Below are 19,559 nucleotides of genomic sequence, written 5' to 3'. Positions count from 1 at the left end.
AAGTATTAAAAAGTCTGGAATATTACATTTCTAGTGCCCATGGTAACATTTATTTGTCATCACCTAACCTATTCATAATAAAATCGTGTAGATATAGACGAAGGGAAAACACAAATATCGGCTTGATTTAAAACTTTCGTTACTTCTAAGAAATTTTATACGATAGGTAAACATTCAATTCATATTGTACACTTGAGCTTTGGATGTGCTTTATTTTTGTGCTATAGTTCCAAATTTATCTGGTAAAATGAATGGACGTGGTGGATAAAATACATAAATCGTGGTGCGCTTCACGAAGTTAAAGAATACGGTGTAGATTTCCTAGCTTCCTAATGGGTCCCACCTAGCTTCCCAATGCATAACTTCGAGCGAAAGGCTTTAGATTTATTCGAAGGAAGATTGGATCCTTGCTATTTCGACGACTCCTAGTAGGGAAGATTAGATCCAAATAAAATTGAGGAAATAATTCAGAAGTCACATTTTCTTCCTGCAAGAAATCCTTATTCTTTTCTTAAAATTGTCAAATTCTCATTATCCAAACTCACACACGGCTCTCTATACACCGTCCATCTGATGGGACATATCCTCGATCGGTTACAGTTCAAGAGAGCACAAAGGTGCATTTTCTCATCTTCACTTCTTTTTGAAAAATCAAAATGTTGGCCTATGGGTCACTTAGGCAGCGTTAATTTGGATGCCTATAAGTTTTGAAAGTTACAAGCAAGTTATAGGTAACCTACTTATAGATGAAAGAAAGTTACAAATAATCATATTCGTGTGTAAACTGTAACTTAATTATAGGTAACTTAATTTTTGTGCTTGGATAACTTGTAAGTTAATTATAAGTAAATTGTTTTTTATTCACATCAACTTGAATTTGAAGTATTAAATTGTTAAAAAATCAAATTGACACATAAACAAGCTTTGATAAAACTATGTAATTTTATTAAGCCCATTTAAATAAATAGTTAGATCAATTCTTATGCTAAATTAATCATTAGACGGGTTCTAAAAGTAAGCATGTGTATTAAAAAACATATAAAAGTGGGCTCACTTATATGTAACTTTAAAACTTTTTAAGAGCCAAAAGTTTAAAACCAAACTAATATTTGTTCTTCCCTTCATATAAGTCTTTATGACCTAATCATCAAGTAGGACATCAAATAAACAATATAGTAGGCCCTAGGAGGTTTTTAATCATGAACATTCGATCACTATTGTTTTTCTATGCTGTGGTTCACCTAAGAGCGAGATCTGCCTTCGTTTCCTCATACTAAGATTAAGCCTTGAAATGACCTGAAAAAATTGATAGACAACATGGATAAAACGGATGCAACATGGTGGGGCCTACAAAGCACCAACCAATAGCGATCTAGCTATTAGCTAACGTCAATGGCTAAATTGGAGAGGATCATTGAGGTGGGTGAGACCGTAAATTGTGGAGTCCATTGTGATCTATTTTCTTCACATCTTCATTCATCTATGTTGAAAGCTCATTTTAGGACATGATTCAAAAAATAAGAAGACATGAGAATCTCAGGTGTACCATGGTACAGGAAACAATAATAATTGGCCATTATAGACTTTTGGCGGGCTACAAAAGTTTTTAGATTAATATGATAATTGGGTGGTCTCTTTATCCCGGCCTTTGTTACCTTATCAACACGTTGGATGGCAAAGAAATATTCCATGGGACCCCATGAAGTTTTTAATGGTAGGGATTTAGTTAAGATTGTTTCTTGTGGTGTGGCCCACTTGAGATATGGATCAGCTTCATTTTTTGGATCACACCCTAAACGAGCTTTCAATAGAGATGGACGGTGTGGATGTAAGGAAAGTACATCACGATCACGGTGGCCCCCGCAGTCAGAGATCCGAAACCGCCTCTGGCGGAACCGTGCCCGCTCCGCACATACCCAAAAGGAAGAAAGTGATGAAGAGAAAAAAAAAAAAAAAACAGAAGAAAGAAAAAAAGAAAAACAGACGAGGGTTAGGGCTTTCCTTGCTATAGCAGAGAGAGGGAAGGAGACGCTGAGAGAGAGAGGGGAGGAGACGCTGAGAGAGGGAGAAGGAGACGTTGGGTCAGAGCAGGTAGGTGCCGTTACCTGTAACAAAGTAAGCTGTGACTTGAAAAACACCTAATTCCCCTGTTACATTTCTTGCAATCTTACCTGATAGAAAGTTACAGGTTGAGACTTTGTTACCTGTAACATTTCTCCCCCATACACAAACTCTAAGAAAGTCACCTGTAACTTTCTTACATATTACAGAAGTTACAGGCATCCAAACGGCCCCCCCCCTCCCCCCCCGCCCCCTTTTAATTTTTTAATTAATTTTTTTTTTTTTTGGGGGATTATAGGGTTCTGATTCTTGCGACCAATTATGAGACACTTTTTCCTTATTTAGTATCCTTAGGCTCTAAATTTGTAATAGCGGGGCTCTCCATTCGGTCATTTAGGCTGTTGATCTGATGTGCCCCTCCGTCCCAGAGATCTTTCTGATGGGGAAATCGTAGCCCTTCAATTTCTGCCCTGAAAAATATAAAGTGGCTGCAGAAATTTGGCAGCAGTCTGCATTCAACAGATGATAGGCCCGATATTGGATGGCTAGGATCGTCCAATATGGGAGGCATGGTCCATCCATGATGGCTTCATCTGATCAATGGATGGATCGCTGGATGTTGGGCGCCAATTTTGTTTATCCGTTCTTTCTTTCTTTCTTCTTTATTTTGGAATTAATTTCTGTTGTTCTTGAATTTTGGTGGTGTTATGATTAGAAAGCCCTAGATTGTTGGCTGGTTATGTTGTTTTGGTGATTGCTATTTTCATTTTCTGGAGTCAGGGTTGTTTGGATGCCTGTAAAGTCATTAAGTTGTAATCTGATTACAGGTGTAAAGTGTTTACATGCGGTTCTGTTTGCCTTTAAGCTGTAATCTGATTACAGGGAAACAGTTGTCTGTGCTTGGATAACTTGAAATCTGTAAATTTACTGCCTGTATTTAGGTATTCACTCACAACAGAGCTTGGAGTGGTAAATCCTTCAAAAATAATTAAAGGACAAATTTTTTATGTAAGATATATCATTGGGATAAGGCCAACTCAATAAAGCCAGTGACCTATTTTTATGGTAAGCAAATCATTTGGTGGGCCACAGAAGTGGGGCCACTAATTCAAACACAACACTTAGGTTTGATAACATCCCAACGTATGAGAAGTTTCAACCCTAACAACAGAGAGAGAGAGAGAGAGAGAGAGAGAGAGAGAGAGAGAGGTTTGTCTTCTTCTTCATCTTCTTCTTTTGTTTTGGGTCCTTGTAATTGTTGGAAGATGATCCACGATTTTCGCTGCTTTGAAATTTTTCAAAAATTATAGCTGTTGCTTGAAATCCCTTTACCTATAATCTGAAACATGACTTTGTCTCATGTTTCAGATTACAACTAAAAGCTATAATTGGATTGCAACCTGCAATTTGATTACAGGTAGATATACCCATCTAAATGGCCCCTGTAATCTGATTACCTATAAATAGATTCCTACTATAGCACTTTACAGGCATCCAAACGGCACCTTAGGAACATGATGTAATTGCTCTTTTATGGAGTAAGGAACATGCTGCAATCGCTCCATGTGTGCATAATAAAATGTCCAATTTCCTTTTTTAGGTTGTTCCTAATTTACTTTATTTCATATTTCTATGATAGGAAATATGTATTGTTAGATTTCCATTTTTAAGGGTTTTCTTATTTTAGAGATCTTGGCTAGCAAGGATTTTTTTTTTTTTTTTAGATTCCTTAGATTTTGTTAGAGACTTTCTCAAGGAGGAAACCTTGTAAACACTCATTATAAGTAAGGCATAGGCACCATCGGATGAGACACAATTGAATGATATTTTCTGTGAGCAAGTTCTTTTGTTTTTATGGAAGTGTGTTAAGGGCGGAAGTGGTGATCTCTAGTATAAGACTGAAGGACTGTTGAGCTTGCTCATAGTTAGTGCATCTTTTATCTATTGTGTTTCAAATTTTCAATCTGGCATGTTGAACTTCATTGCAATAAGTTTCTTCCTTGATCTAGTTGCATTATTTTGGTATTAGAGTATGTTTTACTACTGGGAGATTCTTTTCTCCTTTACTTTTCTTCTTTCCACAAATTCTGTTTCCCATACCTACCCTCCTAAACCAGCCTATTATTTCAGCCCTTCCACCACAGACCATATATAGACTTCATCTCACCTTAACAGTTGGATGATATGGAGGCTTGTTTCACGACCTGAGTAGATACTCTAGAAGGATGATATGGTGGGCCATAGAGCTTGAATGTATGGAAAGTCATGTACCTTATAATGGCCCTATAGGTTGGTGTACAAAATGCAAATTTACTCCCCTTTTGTTGGAGTGATCTGGTGCAATTCATTAGCAATGTGTTATGGCGCATCTCAAGTGTATTGACATCATTGGGTTGCTACCATCATCGATCTCAACTCTAGCCAATTGTTCCAACGTGGAAGCTGGTAGCTATTTAGATGGATGGTCTAAATCATTACATCTAAGTGATTTTCAACATCAGTTACTATTCTACAAGTTTGACTAAGTGGGGTACTGCCTTCATCCCCCGTAAATGTGGCTGATGAGTGGAGCTATCCACAACTATCCATTAGGTGGGGATCCAATATTGATTGGCCACAATCCAAAAACTCCCACCCACCATTTATTATTGTCAGTTGCTATTTTTAATTCTTTAGCCTTCAATTTGAAGGAGACCGGTTACAAAGTAGATGCCCTTTGATCATTGTTGTCGTGTGCGACCGCATATGCGCATATGTGCATATGCAATCATGGCATATGCGGACATGGCACATATGCGATCGCATATGTGGCATATGCAAAAATATGCGATCGCATATTGGCCATGGCACATAGAATTTTTATTTTTATTTTTTTGCAAAAAAATAACATTTTGCCTATAAAAGGCTTCCAAATCTCCTCCATTCGCAATATTCCCACTCCAAAACTCTCTTACTCTAATTTTCTCTTACAATTCTTAATTACAAGTGGTCTTAATCTCTCTCTCTCTCTCTCTCTCTCTCTTGTATTTCCTACTTCCAAGTGATCTTAATCTCTCTTTCTCTCTCCTACATTCCCTCTCTCTTGGAAGTTGGAAGATCAAGATTCAAGCACTTTCAAGTTTCAAGGAAGATAGCTTGTTGATTTTCTTCAATAATAAATAAATAGCTTGTTGATTTTATTGTTACTTCTTGTTAACTATATTGTTAAATGTGGATGACTTGATGTTTAATTCATTGTTTAATTGATTTATCTCTCTCAAATGTATTTTAAATATGTAAAATTAGTTATATATTAACTTAGAAAAGTTCTCCTTAGTTTCTTATATTTTTTTACATTTTTTTTTTGAATTTTTCCCTATTATATATATATATTCTTAATTAAAAATTTTTTAAAAAAATATGCGATTGCATTTGCGATCATGTGTGATCGCATATGCGATTTGACAACATTGCATTTGATCAACAACATCATTTATGGGATCCACCAAATAGATGGTGGATTGGGTACCACCCTCGCCCATTCAGAGATTGGAATGGGTAGGGGCTTGGACGCGCCACTGTGATATATGGGTTTTATCTACACCGTCCATCCATTTTTCGACATCATTTTAGGATATAAGCACGAAAATGAGGCAGATACAAGGCTCAAGTGGACCGCATAGTGGGGATTAACGATTATCATCGAAAACTCCTTGGGGGCCACAAAAGTTTTGGATCAAGCTGATATTTGTGTTTTCACTTCATCTAGGGCCATGTGACCTTATGAATAGGTTGGATGGAAATTAACCATCATGATGGGCCCTGTGAAGGTTTCAATTGTAGGTCTCATTATCACTAGTGCTTCCCATGGTATGGACCTCTTGAGCCTTAGATGTGCCTCATTATTGGGCTTATATCCTAAATTGAAATGGAAAAATGAATGTATGGTGTGGGATAAAACCCATGCATCATAGTCAAGGTATTCCGTATGTGGTGGCTGTAACGGTCACCATTACCGATACGGGTATCGGCTGTAACGGCCGGTATAACGACCTTTATGACCCCCGTAACGGTTGAAAATGTTCTTTTACCTGAAAAATTATGAAAACATATCTAGAAAATCTAAAATAATGTAAATATTCCAAATATGTATTCATTATTTTTTTTTTTCAACATGTTTATGGTAGTGTAACGGTTCACTCTTTGGTGATAGTGTTAGATCGGGCTGTTTAATGAATTTGTGAACATTATTATGTCTCTAATGTTTACATATCACAATCGAGCATTAGAACTAGAAATAAGAAAAAGGACATAAATATTACTTTTTCAAATTTTTGAAAAAAAAAGGCCCTCGGAGCTTCTATTCGCTCATATCACTTCAATATATGGTTTTTTTTAATAAAGGCAACTGAGAAAATCCTTTGCAGACATATGTTTTTAATATTAAAAACTATAGTAAGAGTGGTCAAAATCTGTTGTAAAATGATCTAGGAGAGTTTTTGGAATGATAAAAGAGGAAAAATGAGGAGAAAATAGATTTAAATAAAAAAAAGTGGCCGTTTTTCGACCGTTATAGGGGTAACAGTCGGTAAGCCCTGTAACGACCTTTACGGTTACCATAATGGCTGATACGGTCCAAAAAAACCATCTGCCCCGTTTCACCCCGTATCGCGTGACGGTTATGGTTGTTACCTATACGTATCGGCCTTTACGGGTGTATTGTAATGGATATGGAACACCTTGATTACAGTTGCCTCTAAGAGCCCATGCTTGTTTTGACCTCGAGATAGGTGAGGTAGTACCCAATCGACGTTCTAAACAGAGTATCAAACGGCTTTAATTTTTTGTCAATTTCTTCACGATTGTGTCAATGCAATTGCACTTTATAGATGGCCATAGAGGATTTGCATATGCTCATCTACCACAATTTACCTTCTATTCCTTCTATTCAGTGGGCCCTATCATTGATGAGTCGTCTCTCATGTGGGCGGGAGCCTAAATATTAAACTGGCAATTCGAAGCATTTTTTTAAGCGTCCATTCATTTTGATTTGTTATGGCCCACCTGAGGTGCCAAAGGATCTGATTTCAAGCTAGAAGATCCAACCAATGTGAGCCACTAGATGAAAATCTCAAATCTCAATTCTCACACATGTGCCTAGTTTGATGGCGAAGCAAGAAAGAGAATCAATCCGAACCGTCAAACATCTATGGTTAGCCTTGAAGGAGACTTGGAATTTAGGAATGTCGACCTAAGACATCATGGCTGAAATGGTGATTTTCGGAAGTAGTAGTAGGATCTGAGCTGTGAGATCCAACACATTGCTACGCGTAGCTAAAGACAAGATGAGCGAACAACCTTCAATTGGACTATGGATAGAATGTTCGTAGTGTGGATCCCACCAAGCATGTCAAGATTGAGATTTTGGATTATGATGTTAATATGGATTCAAGGTGTTTAATGACTGAAAAAGTCAATAGAGCAGTATTTCTGAAGGAATGACATTGAAGTTGTCAAGCTAGGTTTTGTTGCCGTAAAACTTACGGTGCGACTCGAGACTGGTGGTACATTGTCAAAGAAGACTTATAGTGATGTGGCTTTCCTCTTGTAGGTAATTGAGAAATGAAGGTGAAATTGAATTAGAGGTTTCTGCTGCTATGAGTGTTGTCAAGTGGCATAAGTGATCCCAAGCAACCTAGGGGGTCTGTGCACTTATGTGATCACATAATCGGGTGAGGTGGCCACACAACCCCCTAAACACTTTTTTCTTGCATAAAATAAAACATTAATGGGGGGGCATTTTCACACCGGGTTCAAGTGGGGTGACCCGCGTGATGCAGGGGCACACTCGGGGTGGGTGGCCCGTGATTTGGGGTCCATGTGAGGCGGGTGACTCATGTAGGGCGGAACCCATGGATTTGGGGCTCACAAGGAGGGTTTGGCCGAGGTCCTAACCCATGGATTTGGGGCCCACGAGGAGGGTTCGACTGAGGTCCTAATGCATGGATTTGGGGCTCACGAGGAGGGTTCGGCAGAGGTCCTAACTCATGGATTTGGGGCCCGGGCTATGAGATAAAGGGATTAATTTGCCATGCTCTATCAGTTCGAGCTTTTAGAGCAAGTGGTTAATTGACCTGCATCAAATTGGTATTAGAGCGGGAGGTCTCGTGTTCGACTCCTCATCGAGGGTGATTAATGCGGGGGCAATTTCACACTGGGCTCGAGTGGGGTGGCTTGTGGGATGTAGGGGTACACTTGGGGCAGGTGGCCCGCAGAACCCATGGATTTGGGGCCCACGAGGAGGGTTTGGCCGAGGACCTAACCCATGGATTTGGGTGGGATAAAAGGATTAATTCGCCATGCTCTATTAGTTCGAGCTTTTAGAGCAAATGGTTAATTGTCCTGCATTAAACATACTGAAAAATCAAGGAAAAATGAAAAAGTTATAAAAATATGTAAAAATACTACAAGTGTACAGAGTTTTTTTTTTTGCCTATTTTATTAATATTATATTTATTACATCCATTAGGCTATTAGACTATAACTAGTTAACTAACAAGTACTCAAATGAATACATATACTAAAAAATTTGAAAAAAATTACAATTTATTAATGCAGATACACATTATAGTGTCAAATTCAAAATTCAAACTTCGCTATACATATTGATCCATAATCCATTGTGGCACATTTCCACCATCATTGGCATCATCATCAGAGTCATCTTGTTCGATGTGTCCTCTTCTTTTGTTTCTTCATCAACGGTTCCAACTAGTTCTCGTAAAGAGAGTAAAAGAGTTAAGAGAGAATGTGAGTATATTAGATTGTGTGTGCGCGTATGTGCATGTGTGTGTGTGTGAGAGAGAGAGAGAGAGAGTCCTGTAAAATAGGGGGTGAGAGTGCTTATTTATAGGCAAAAGTGAGAGAAAAAACCATAAAAAGGTCCCAACGATCAAGAATCTGACAGTTGGGAGGTTATGCCATAGGTGATGACTGCATAATTATGGATTATGCGGTGGCATACTTCTTTGTGCGACCGCATTAGCCACTGTGGCATACGTGATCCATTGATCCGAAATCGATTATACTATCACATAACCGCTTATGCGATCACATATGATAACAATGGCCATTGGATTATGAGTGACTTCCTTCTAGGAGCTCCTCATACTATATTAAGGCAATTTGATTGTGGAGAAGTACGCAATGCTATTACGAATTGGCAATTTGTTGCCACCTAACATAGATGGGAAAACAATATATGGCCACAACAATGGACTATGATTCAATATTCAAAGAGAACTGGTGACTGTTTGTTTCAACAATGTGGATGAAGTGTATCAGATGGCCCGAAAAAGTGTAGAAGTTAACAACAAGAAGTAGCTCTCAAGCCGAGGGCTATCTTATGGTACTTGTAGTTTGAGATGGAAGAAGAGAAGAAAGGAAGAAAGATGAGAGGAAGAAGAAGAGGAGATGAGTGCATAAAGAGCTCTACACGCTGCACCTCTTTTAATTATAAAATTGGGCAATCACTAATTACAATGACACTACACTTATACCCCTCTTACTGAAAGATAAAATGAACTTATGACTTATGGGCCAAGGACTCTAATCCAAACATGTAACTAAGGCCCATCATAGACCTAGACATATGTGAACCAATGGTCCGTAATGTATCAACAATATTCAATAATGGTAACGATGGTTGCAACAATTACTAGCATCACCGTTACGGTGACTACGACCTTTAATAAAAAAAAACCAATATTGTCCTGTAATGGACCGTTACGACCCCTTGCTTGTAAGAGCCTGTCATGGGCCATTTTTTTTTTTTTTCGTAACGGCCATTATCATCCCATTAGGCATAATGGTGCCCCGCCATACTGTTATGTAACAACCATAGTGTCTTGGCACCGACGCACTGTTACGCATTACAGGGCCATTACGTAATTATTTTTACATATGTTGATACATTTGCTCGCCCTACTGCTACTGGCTCCATAGCGTGTCTACAACCAATTGTCCCCTACGGTGATTTTTTTTGAGATTACAAAATTGACCAAAACTCTGCCTCTAATCCTCTTTCCCCAAATGTTGACACACAGGGAAAGTTTGTTGTGGCAACTTGGGGGAGGTGGACCAACACGTGTTTCAAGTGTGGTGGTCGTGGATATTATGCAATGGAGTGCCCTCTGGTAACTTTAGTTATGCGAGGGACAAGAGGATGAATGAAATAAGGACAACTTTGTTGAAGACTATAGGAATGCATAGATGGCCTTAAGGAGAATAAGTTATTGTTGGTGGTTAGGAGAATTTTGATGACACCACAAGAGAGGTCCAAGAAGAATTGTTAAGAACCAATATGTTCCATACACGAGTAGTATTGTGTGGTGGAAACGTTGCCAAGGTCATTATTGACAAAGGCAACAATACGAACATGGCATTGACCATTTCTTTTCGATTTTTTTTTTTTTTTTTTGTGGGGGGGGGGGGGGTTCTCAGAGTGAGTTTCTGAAGTATTGTAAAAGAAGAAGTTTGATATCAATGAAGTTATTTCTCCCTCTCTACTTAAACATTTTTGTGGATGTACTTTTGTCCATTTCTTTGCGAATCGGGTGTGAAGATGTCATTGATTCAACGGGGTTACTCCAATACATGACAAGGATGTGACTCATAAGAGTCGCAAGAACATGTACAACTTTATGTATAGCCCATCACTCTCAACCCTATGAGAGACAACGAACCTAAAGAAGCAAAGTTGGCTTCCATGGTGTTGAGTATGGCCTGATTTGTGGAGGAAAGTTGAGAACAGGAAATCATGTATGTTCCAGTAGGATGCAAATTCAAGATCAAACCAACTGGTGATGTTCTGTCAACCACCTGTGATTCAAGACATTCTGTGCAGGATTTATCAATGCTATCAAATGGCATAAGCGATCTTGTGCAACCCATGGGGGCTGTGCGCTTATGTGATGACACAACCCTCCAAACAAATTTTTTCTTTTGAAAAAATAGAAAAACAAAATTTTAAGGAAAAATGAAAAAAAGGAAAGATTATGAAAAGTTATGTAAAAATACAAATGTAGGGAATTGTTTTTTTTATAGTTTTATTAGATTGTTAGACTATAATAGTCAACTAACAACTACTCAAATGAACACATATATTAAAAATGTGAGAAAACAACATATATATTTTGTTGATGTCATTTTAAGAGAATGAGAGTAACAGAGTGTGAGAAAGAGTAAGAGAGTTAAAGAGTGTGAGAAAGAGTAAGAGAGTTAAGAGACTATAGAGATTGAGAGATGTGAGTATTAGAGTGAGAGCAAGAATAAGAAAGTTGTGAAATTTGGGTGTGGGAGTGCCTATTTATAGGCAAAAAGTGAGAAATTGAAGAAAAAAAAGTTCCAACAGTTAGAAATCTAACTGTTTGGAGGTTATGCAATTGCATATTGTGTACACAATCACATAATTGCATAACTATGGCTTATGCGGTCGCATGCTTCTCTCAGTGACTGCATAAGCTCCAACGACACAATAACCACATATGCTACCATGGCATATGCGATCTGCTAGTCCAAAATGGCATATGCAATGGCACAATTGCTTATGTGGTCGCATATCCTAACATTGTGACTTGGTCCTTGACGAACTACTTATGACCTTTCACCCATGCATGACATTCAACACACAATTGATTTAGTACCTGGAGCACCTTTACCAATTAAATATCCTAACTTACCGTATGAACCATAAAAGCATGCAGATTTTCGCCAACTGGTGGGGGAATTGCTGGCCACGGGTTTCATTTGTGATAACCTCAGCCTCGTGTGTCATGCCGGTGTTGTCGAAACCAAAGAAGAATGATAGTTGACGGATGTGTGTTGACAACTGCACCATCAACGAGATAACAGTAAAGTACCATTTTCCAATTCTATGCCTAGAGGACATGTAATACATGATAGCGAATGCTATACTCTTTTCAAAGATCGATTTGCGAAGTGGGTATTACAAGATATGAATTTGTCTTAGGGATGAATGGGAGACCACTTTTAAAACAAATGGTGGATTGTATGAGTGCTAGTCACACCTTTTGGCTTGACAAATGCACCAAGTACGTTCATGCGGGTGATGATGCAAATTTTATGGCCATTCATGGGCAAGTTCATCGTGATGTACTTTGATGACATCCTTATCTATAATCATTCACGAGAAGAGCATTTGATCCATCTTTGCAAGGTGATGAGAGTATTACACAATGAGAAACTCTATATCAATTCGAATAACTATACCTTCATGGGTTCTAGTGTGGTCTTTCTGGAGTTAGTCATTTCAACTGAGGCATGAGGATTGATTCCGAAAAGATAAGGGCTATTGTTGAATGACCTACGCCCATGAATATTCAATGAGGTTCACAGTTTTCACGATCTAGCGAAGTTTTTATCGAAGGTTTATTCGTAACTTTAGTTTTGTCATGACGCCCATTATTGAATGTATGAAGGCCGTTCTATTTGAGCCGTTCTATTTGAGACTGAGTGGACCAAAGTAGTTACTAGTAACAAAAGCATTTCAAGAAATCAAGTGAAAAATGATGGAAGCTCTAGTTCTCAGGCTTCTTGATTTGAGAAGGTATTTGAGGTAGCTTTTGATGCATCTCATATAGGCATTAGATGTGTTCTCAGTTAGGAAGGACATCTAGTAGCCTTCATTAGCGAAAAATTCAACAAGGTACGAAGAAGTATTCTACATAGACGCAAAGTTTTACGCTATTGTACCGGCTTTGGAAGATTTACATGGTTACTTCATTTATTGAGAGTTTGTGCTCTATTTTGAATACGAAGCATTGCATTATTTGAATTTCCAGAAGAAATTGAGCACAAGGCACGCTAAGTGCAATGCTTATATTCATGAGTTCACGTTCAACCTAAAGCATCGACCGACGTTGAAAATAAAGTAGCAGATGCCCTCAGTTGAATTTCATATTTATTGTCTACCTTATTAGTCTCCTTTGTTGGGTTCGAGGAACTTAAAAGAGACTATGCAATAGGTGATGATTTTGGAAAGGTATTTTCAACACTCTTTGCCGGCACTAAGTACCTATGATATGACCTACACGATGGGTACTTATTTTATGATATTGGGTTGTCTTCCTAAAAGCTCTTTGAGAGAGCTTGTGATATGAGAGCTTTATTCAGGTGGCATCAGTGGTCACTTTGGAATCGACAAAACAACAGCCTTAGTCGAGGACTCTTTTTATTGGCCAAGTTTAAAGAAAAATGTTGGAGTCATTGTTTGGCAGTGTCGAGTGTGTCAATTAGGCAAAGGTAGAAAGCAAAATTTTGGTCTTTATGCTGCACTGCTTATGCTCAATGCTTCATTCGAGGACATCAACATGGATTTCATCTTGGGATTACCTAAGCCTCAACGTCGCCATGAATCTATTTAAGTCGTGGTCAACAGGTTTTTTAAGGTGTCCTATTTCATCCCTTCTATGAAGACATCGAATGCCTTATGCCAATGTTTTCTTGAAAGAGGTGGTTCGTCTAAATGATGTTTCTAAGACGATTGTATTTGATTGTGATGTTAAGTTTATGAGCTACTTCTGGCATACTTGTGGTCTAAAATGGGAATTAAATTAAAGTTTTCAAGTGCTTATCATCCGTAAACAGATGGACAAACTGAGGTTGTTAACCGTAGTCTTTGGAATCTACTTCGATGTTTGGTTGATGATCACATCAATTCATGGGACATTGTATAATCATAAGCCAAGTTTGCCTACGACAGTTCTGTGAACCGCACTAAGGGACTCTTTCAAAATTACGGTTGGCATGTAACCTCGAGAACTATCAATTTAGTCCCGCTTCCTATTGCGACTCGATCGAGCCAGGACACTGAATCTTTTTCAAAGAATATTAAGGAGATACATGAGGAAGTTGGATGGAAGATCATCCTTAGTAATGAAAATTACAAGGGGCATGCAGATGTTTGACGATGTTTTGCATGATTTCATGAACGAAATAGGGTTAGGGTGTGTCCCAAACCTGAGACGTTTCCACCAGGATCTTACACCAACCTCCACTCCAAAAAGGTGTTTTTTGCTAATGCATACCTGATCGAGCTTCCACCTTGGGATGATTGTATATAACTTCTCAAACTTTTCTTCTAGGGGCTAGTCACTGCACCATATGTCCTCCCAGAAACTAACCCTAGTCTAGAGAATTGCTCGCTGTATGTGAGAGGCCTCTCTTCTGGGAGCCTTATTAATGTCCAACTCTTCGGGGAGCCTTGTTAACGTCGAACTGTTTGTTGTTATCCCATATTTGGCTGTTAACACATCCATTCCATTTCCCGATAACACAATATTCCAAATTCTTCTTCACAGACCACCACATTCCTATGGCCTACATACCTCTTCCCATGGAACCTGTCAACCAGATGAAACTTATGAACTTCCTTAGTGTTATTCCACAAGAATCTTATTTGGGTTGCCTCAAGTTGAGCAATCACCTTAATTGAGCACCTCAAAATTGATAAGAGATAACTTGGAATGACGGAGAGCACTTATTTTGGCATGGTTATTCTATCACCAAGAGATAGAAGCCTACTTTTCCAAACTGCAAGCTGCTTACAACACTTCTCAACGGTCCTCTCTCAAAACACTGGTTTATCATGACCATGAAACACCAATATGCCAAGATGCTGAATTGAGAACTCAACCACCTTGCATCCCAACCCCTATGCGATGGTAGTCACCACATCGACCTCTAGGTTGATCCTTGTTATGCTGCTTTTGCACAAGTTCACCTTCAACCTTGAGATGATTTTGAAGAAGTTAAAAATTTTCCGGAAGTTGCATGCTTTTCGAGGAGAACCATCATTGAATAATAGAGTATCATCTGCATATTGCCAATGTGTCACCCTGACACTAGGGCATATATATGCCAACAAAAACCCTTGATTGCACCACTGGTTCAGCAAGCCGGAGGGCGCCTCTCCAACGATTGTGATCAAAGGGGGAGACAAAGGATCACCTTGATGAAGTCCCTTTCGTTGCTAAAAAAACCTTTTGGAGATCCATGTAGAAAAACAGAGAACCAGGGTGAACATATGCAGCCTTTTGATCCATCCGTGCCACCTGACTCCAAATCCTGTTTGTGGACATAATCTCCAGTTGACACAATCATATGCTTTAGCAAGGCATGCTTTTAATGAAATACCTTTACAACTTTTTTTCGCACATGCATAAACTAATTTATTAGCAATAAAAGGCCCATAACAAATGGATCTACCAGGTACTCTGCGAAGACTAGATGATGGCTGAAATAAACCCTTTATGCCTTCTACAAGATCAACTTTCACCACATTCCAAAAGTTTTGATAAAATAGCAAGGGACTCGGAACTCTTTCCCCATCTGTCTCAAATACAACTGCTTTAATCCCTCATTTAGAGAATTTCTACTCCAGACAACCTTGCTTTGTCTATACTGATAATTCTGCAAAATCCAAACCTTCTAGCAGAGGTCAGACCTTGAACTAGTTTCAGTCTTAGTTGTAGGATCCTTTGAACTAGGTGCCGCTCTCACTTTGAATCATGCTTCGGATTCTCTCTTCCTTCCAATTTGTACTTGTTTACATTTTGAAACAGATGGTTCCCCACTCTCTTACCCAAAGCTGTTTCTGCATCATTTCATGCTTTGTGCAACTATAGTTTCAATATTTATGGGCTTCGCTTCAACGTAAATGATCTGATCATAGGCTCCTGTTCTTACAATGAGAAACTTCCATCTATTTAAAACCATAAAGTGCATCAATTCAGCGGATCTATGCCCTGCTACACAGATTTCCAACTATAATCAGCCTTGGTAGTTCTATTCATTAATTCAATTTTTTTGCTATATTAAAATTTTAGTTAAAAAAACTTAAAAGAAAAACAATTACAGGTCTACACTCCACTGATAGAGCTACGAAACAGCCAAAAATGAAAAAAAAAAAAAAAAAGAAAAAAAGAAAAAGAAAAAGAAGAAGTTTGACTGAGAGGGTACTTGATGGGGACATCACATTACAGACGCCATTACGCACGTATTAGAGTTGGGTCCAAGCACCAGTGTCTCTGTGGCTAGGCGAGTACCCGTTGAGCCTCGAGAAGGATCCGAAGATCCCACATAGCATGTGGGTTGCGTGGAGGATGTTTTTGGACTGTTGGATCGCAGGGGCTTCATGATTGGACAGTTGGATGTGACTTGATCGTGACCCGCTTGATCGTGGACGTCTTTAGAGTTCATCGGATAGTCTTAGTTTCTTAGGATTATCTTCTCTTCTCAAGCTCCAAAGGTGTTTTCTCTCATCTCCTCTCATTTTCCTATCAAATCGTCTTCTCCTTTATTCCCCCCCCCCCCCCTTTTTTTTTCTTAAACCCAAGCATCCTCAACCCATCCATAACCCAAACCATCCCAACCCATACCCGAACAAAAGTCCAACAGTACATGTGAATCTGTATAGTCCATATAGACTGTTTTGTGGACCCCACTTCAATCCTTTTTCTTACATCATTCATTATTCTTCATTCTTCAATCAAACCCTAACCCAAAACCCTAAATTCCCCTTTCAAATAAACCCTAATTTCCCTAAACCTAGAATTGTTTAGAATCCCTTTAGGACTTAGGTGATTCCCTTTAAAATAGTTCTACCCTCATGTTTTGGACGGAATTTTTTATTCCATTGGGCCTATTTCGAATTTACATCTTACTAGTTCCTTTATACGAGCATGTGAATGTGATAGCCTAGGATTGCATGCAATTGCTTATTTGATTAATTGTTTGGTTTATGATGAGGTTGCTGAAATTTCATACTTTTGTTGCTCATGTTTAAACTGAAAATCTGATTTCATCCATCATCCTAGGTTAGGAAACCATCCTGCATCAGTACATCACCAAAACAGGCAACAAAATATAAAATAGTCGGAGGAAATAAAAACCAAAGCTAACCCAAACTTAAAGGCACTTATCTAGTCTCCTGTCAACAACACAGAGATCGGCCTAGCGACTCCTGCTTGGGAAAGCCATTCGCCACATCATTTGCATCTCTAGGGGTGAGCGGAAAGGACCGCTTTTTGAGCACATAGGTCCAGTGCTTCTTCTACCATGTCAGCCACCCTTCCTAGACAGATTTTGGAACTGGCTCACGTGATAGCATTGCTGGAATCTCCCTCAAAGATTACTGGAAACAAGTTGAACTGCATGGCAATTTTTATGGCCTGCAACAATGCTTCAGCCACAACATGATTGGCGTCTTTGATAGTGATAGGCCCCGAGAGCTCAATCATCGTGGCACCACTACTATTCGTTAAATCATTTTGTGAAACTGAATATTCTTTTCACATAAAGAAGGGAATTGGCATTTCTGGATCAGATTATATATTTTTGGTTGCAGCAGGCTTTCATGTATCTGATGGAAGGGATGCTTTTTTCAAGGATAACTGATCATCTACAGGCACCTCAACCACTATTTGCGGGACAGGGTGCTTTCAGCCACAACATGCAAAAAGCAAAGGTTGCCTATTGTTGCTAAAAGCACCCTGTACTGCCAATAGCGGTACAGGCACCTGTAGGTGATCAGTTCTCAAGTGCGACTGCACATCAGAAGCGGGAAGTGCGTAGGGACTTGAGCTGCAGTGATATTTACTCTTTGAGAAAAACTTTGATACTCTGGCAGTGTGATGGATGATCCGCAAGCACTTAGAAATTTCTTAGCAATTGCTCACAAGTTATACAGGTAGTCAAACTAAACCTTCCAAATTATGTTACCCGGTATAGATGCGTCATGCCAAAGATTAAGGTTACTTGATTATCTGATTATCGGATTGGTGGATGTGTGGACAGATGAAAATGAATAATATCCAATGGTTATATTTCCACAAACTAATGTCCACTAATCATGTGTTAGAATTGTTCAACCAATCTGATCTTGGGATTGTGACTTTGTGACGGCGAGCTGCACAATCTAGTAGGTTTTATTTGAGCTAATACATGCCACGTGTATGTTTTCTGAATGCCTGAGTTTCAAGCATCATATGCAGCCTGAATATCATACTCCTCTTACTCCTTTTGGCGTCTCAAGGAAGCATTTTGGTTTGAATTAGAAAGCAACAAAATGGTGCTAAAATTGGTCTGTAATTGTTTTCTTAAATAGACAAATTGCATGAGAATCTGCTCAAGAATTTTTTATTTGAGTTGTGAAAGGATTTTAAAGAATAAATCTGGATTTTTTGAATGGTTGTTACCTTTCAATTTTTATTTTTTATTTTTCCCTTCTTTTTTAGGACGGTTCTTCATATATCTTTATTCCGTTGCAGGTGCAAAGATCTCTACATATTGGGTGCATTCTGGATATATAAATCTATGCTTATTTGAGGTCTCTTGGTAGGCCATTCACATTCCTTGTGTATTTTGAAGAGCAGTCCTTCCTAAGTTGAAGGAGAATTGCAGTATTATGTTTGTCAAAGAGTGGAAGTTGAATGTGATGTATTCCTTTTGACAGGTAAACTTGGTTGCTATATCTGGTTTCCACTGGAAGAGCTGATGCTACTTTCGGCTTGAGATTCATACATTTAACTGATGATTACCTACGAACCAGATCCTGATGTTGTTAGGTGGGGTCTGCATCTTCTTGATGGTGATCCATTTTCCAATTCTGGGTATTGTGGAACCACTACCCAACCTGATGCCAATTACTGCGATGGAGAATATGACAGAGAATGTCAATTTGCAACAGACCGTACTAATGTAGAGAATGATGAGGTTATAGCATATGCTCTTCAGGAAGAACTATCGCATCTTGCAGTTGCTGAAGCATCTGGATCTTCACAGGTGGGGGAAGAGCATGTGCAAGCATCCATTCTTGCACAGGACTGGCTTGGCCCATCTACGATAAATTATAGTTCAGGTATCGAGAAAATCAGGAGCTTCCAATGCGATCTCTTTGATGAGTTTGTAGTTTTCCATTTCCTTGGGCCGTTTCCAGTTTTGATATTGTATCCTTTGCATCCTTGATCATATGCAGGGCAAGAGGGTGGTCAGGAGGACACAGATGATATGGAACCATCTAGTTCAGGCTCAAGTCCTGGAGAGAATTCATATGATGGGGATCAGTGGTCTTTTTCACTGGACTTAATGGATGAGCCTTCTGCTCTAGATGGCGAAGTAGGCAAGAGATTAATTCAGATGGTTCCTGTTCCTGTAAGTTTTGCTGGCTTTAGTCTGAATCTTGCCTTTACTGACATCTAATTTGAGGCATTTCTTTGAAGAAAGTTGCTGAATCTTATTTATATTACCTGTCATTTGACATTTTTGACATGCTAGTGGTCATTTGCATCCACTTGTCTTATTTGATTAAATTTGTGTCAGTATTGCTCTACTTTCCATCCCTTAGCATTTCTTTACATATTGCTATGCTGTAGCTAACCACTGCCTTTGAACATAAATATACCTTATTTTGATTGAATTAATGCCAAGGAATCTTAGGG

At 38.8% G+C, this 19,559-nt stretch overlaps 1 protein-coding gene across 7 annotated transcripts in view; it reads left to right on the top strand.

The window, feature by feature from the left end:
• The first annotated feature begins 1,929 nt into the window (after window positions 1-1,929).
• LOC131217056 (OVARIAN TUMOR DOMAIN-containing deubiquitinating enzyme 12-like) overlaps window positions 1,930-19,559 on the top strand; it is a 61,634-nt gene continuing 44,004 nt past the window's right edge. Inside the window, exons 1-4 of one of the 7 annotated variants that reach the window (XM_058211772.1) lie at window positions 1,930-2,091; window positions 18,390-18,448; window positions 18,575-18,979; window positions 19,097-19,272. In XM_058211772.1, coding sequence (XP_058067755.1) covers window positions 18,652-18,979; window positions 19,097-19,272 — 504 coding nt within the window. In that variant the 5' untranslated portion in view covers window positions 1,930-2,091; window positions 18,390-18,448; window positions 18,575-18,651. Of the gene's footprint in view, window positions 2,092-11,826; window positions 11,952-16,345; window positions 16,370-18,389; window positions 18,457-18,574; window positions 18,980-19,096; window positions 19,273-19,559 lie in introns of those variants that run through there. The other 6 variants (XM_058211768.1, XM_058211774.1, XM_058211775.1 and 3 more) reach the window with 6 other exon arrangements.

Source organism: Magnolia sinica, chromosome 10 (assembly GCF_029962835.1).
Source record: "Magnolia sinica isolate HGM2019 chromosome 10, MsV1, whole genome shotgun sequence".
NCBI lineage: Eukaryota > Viridiplantae > Streptophyta > Magnoliopsida > Magnoliales > Magnoliaceae > Magnolia > Magnolia sinica.
This window is presented reverse-complemented; position numbering and strand designations above follow the sequence as displayed.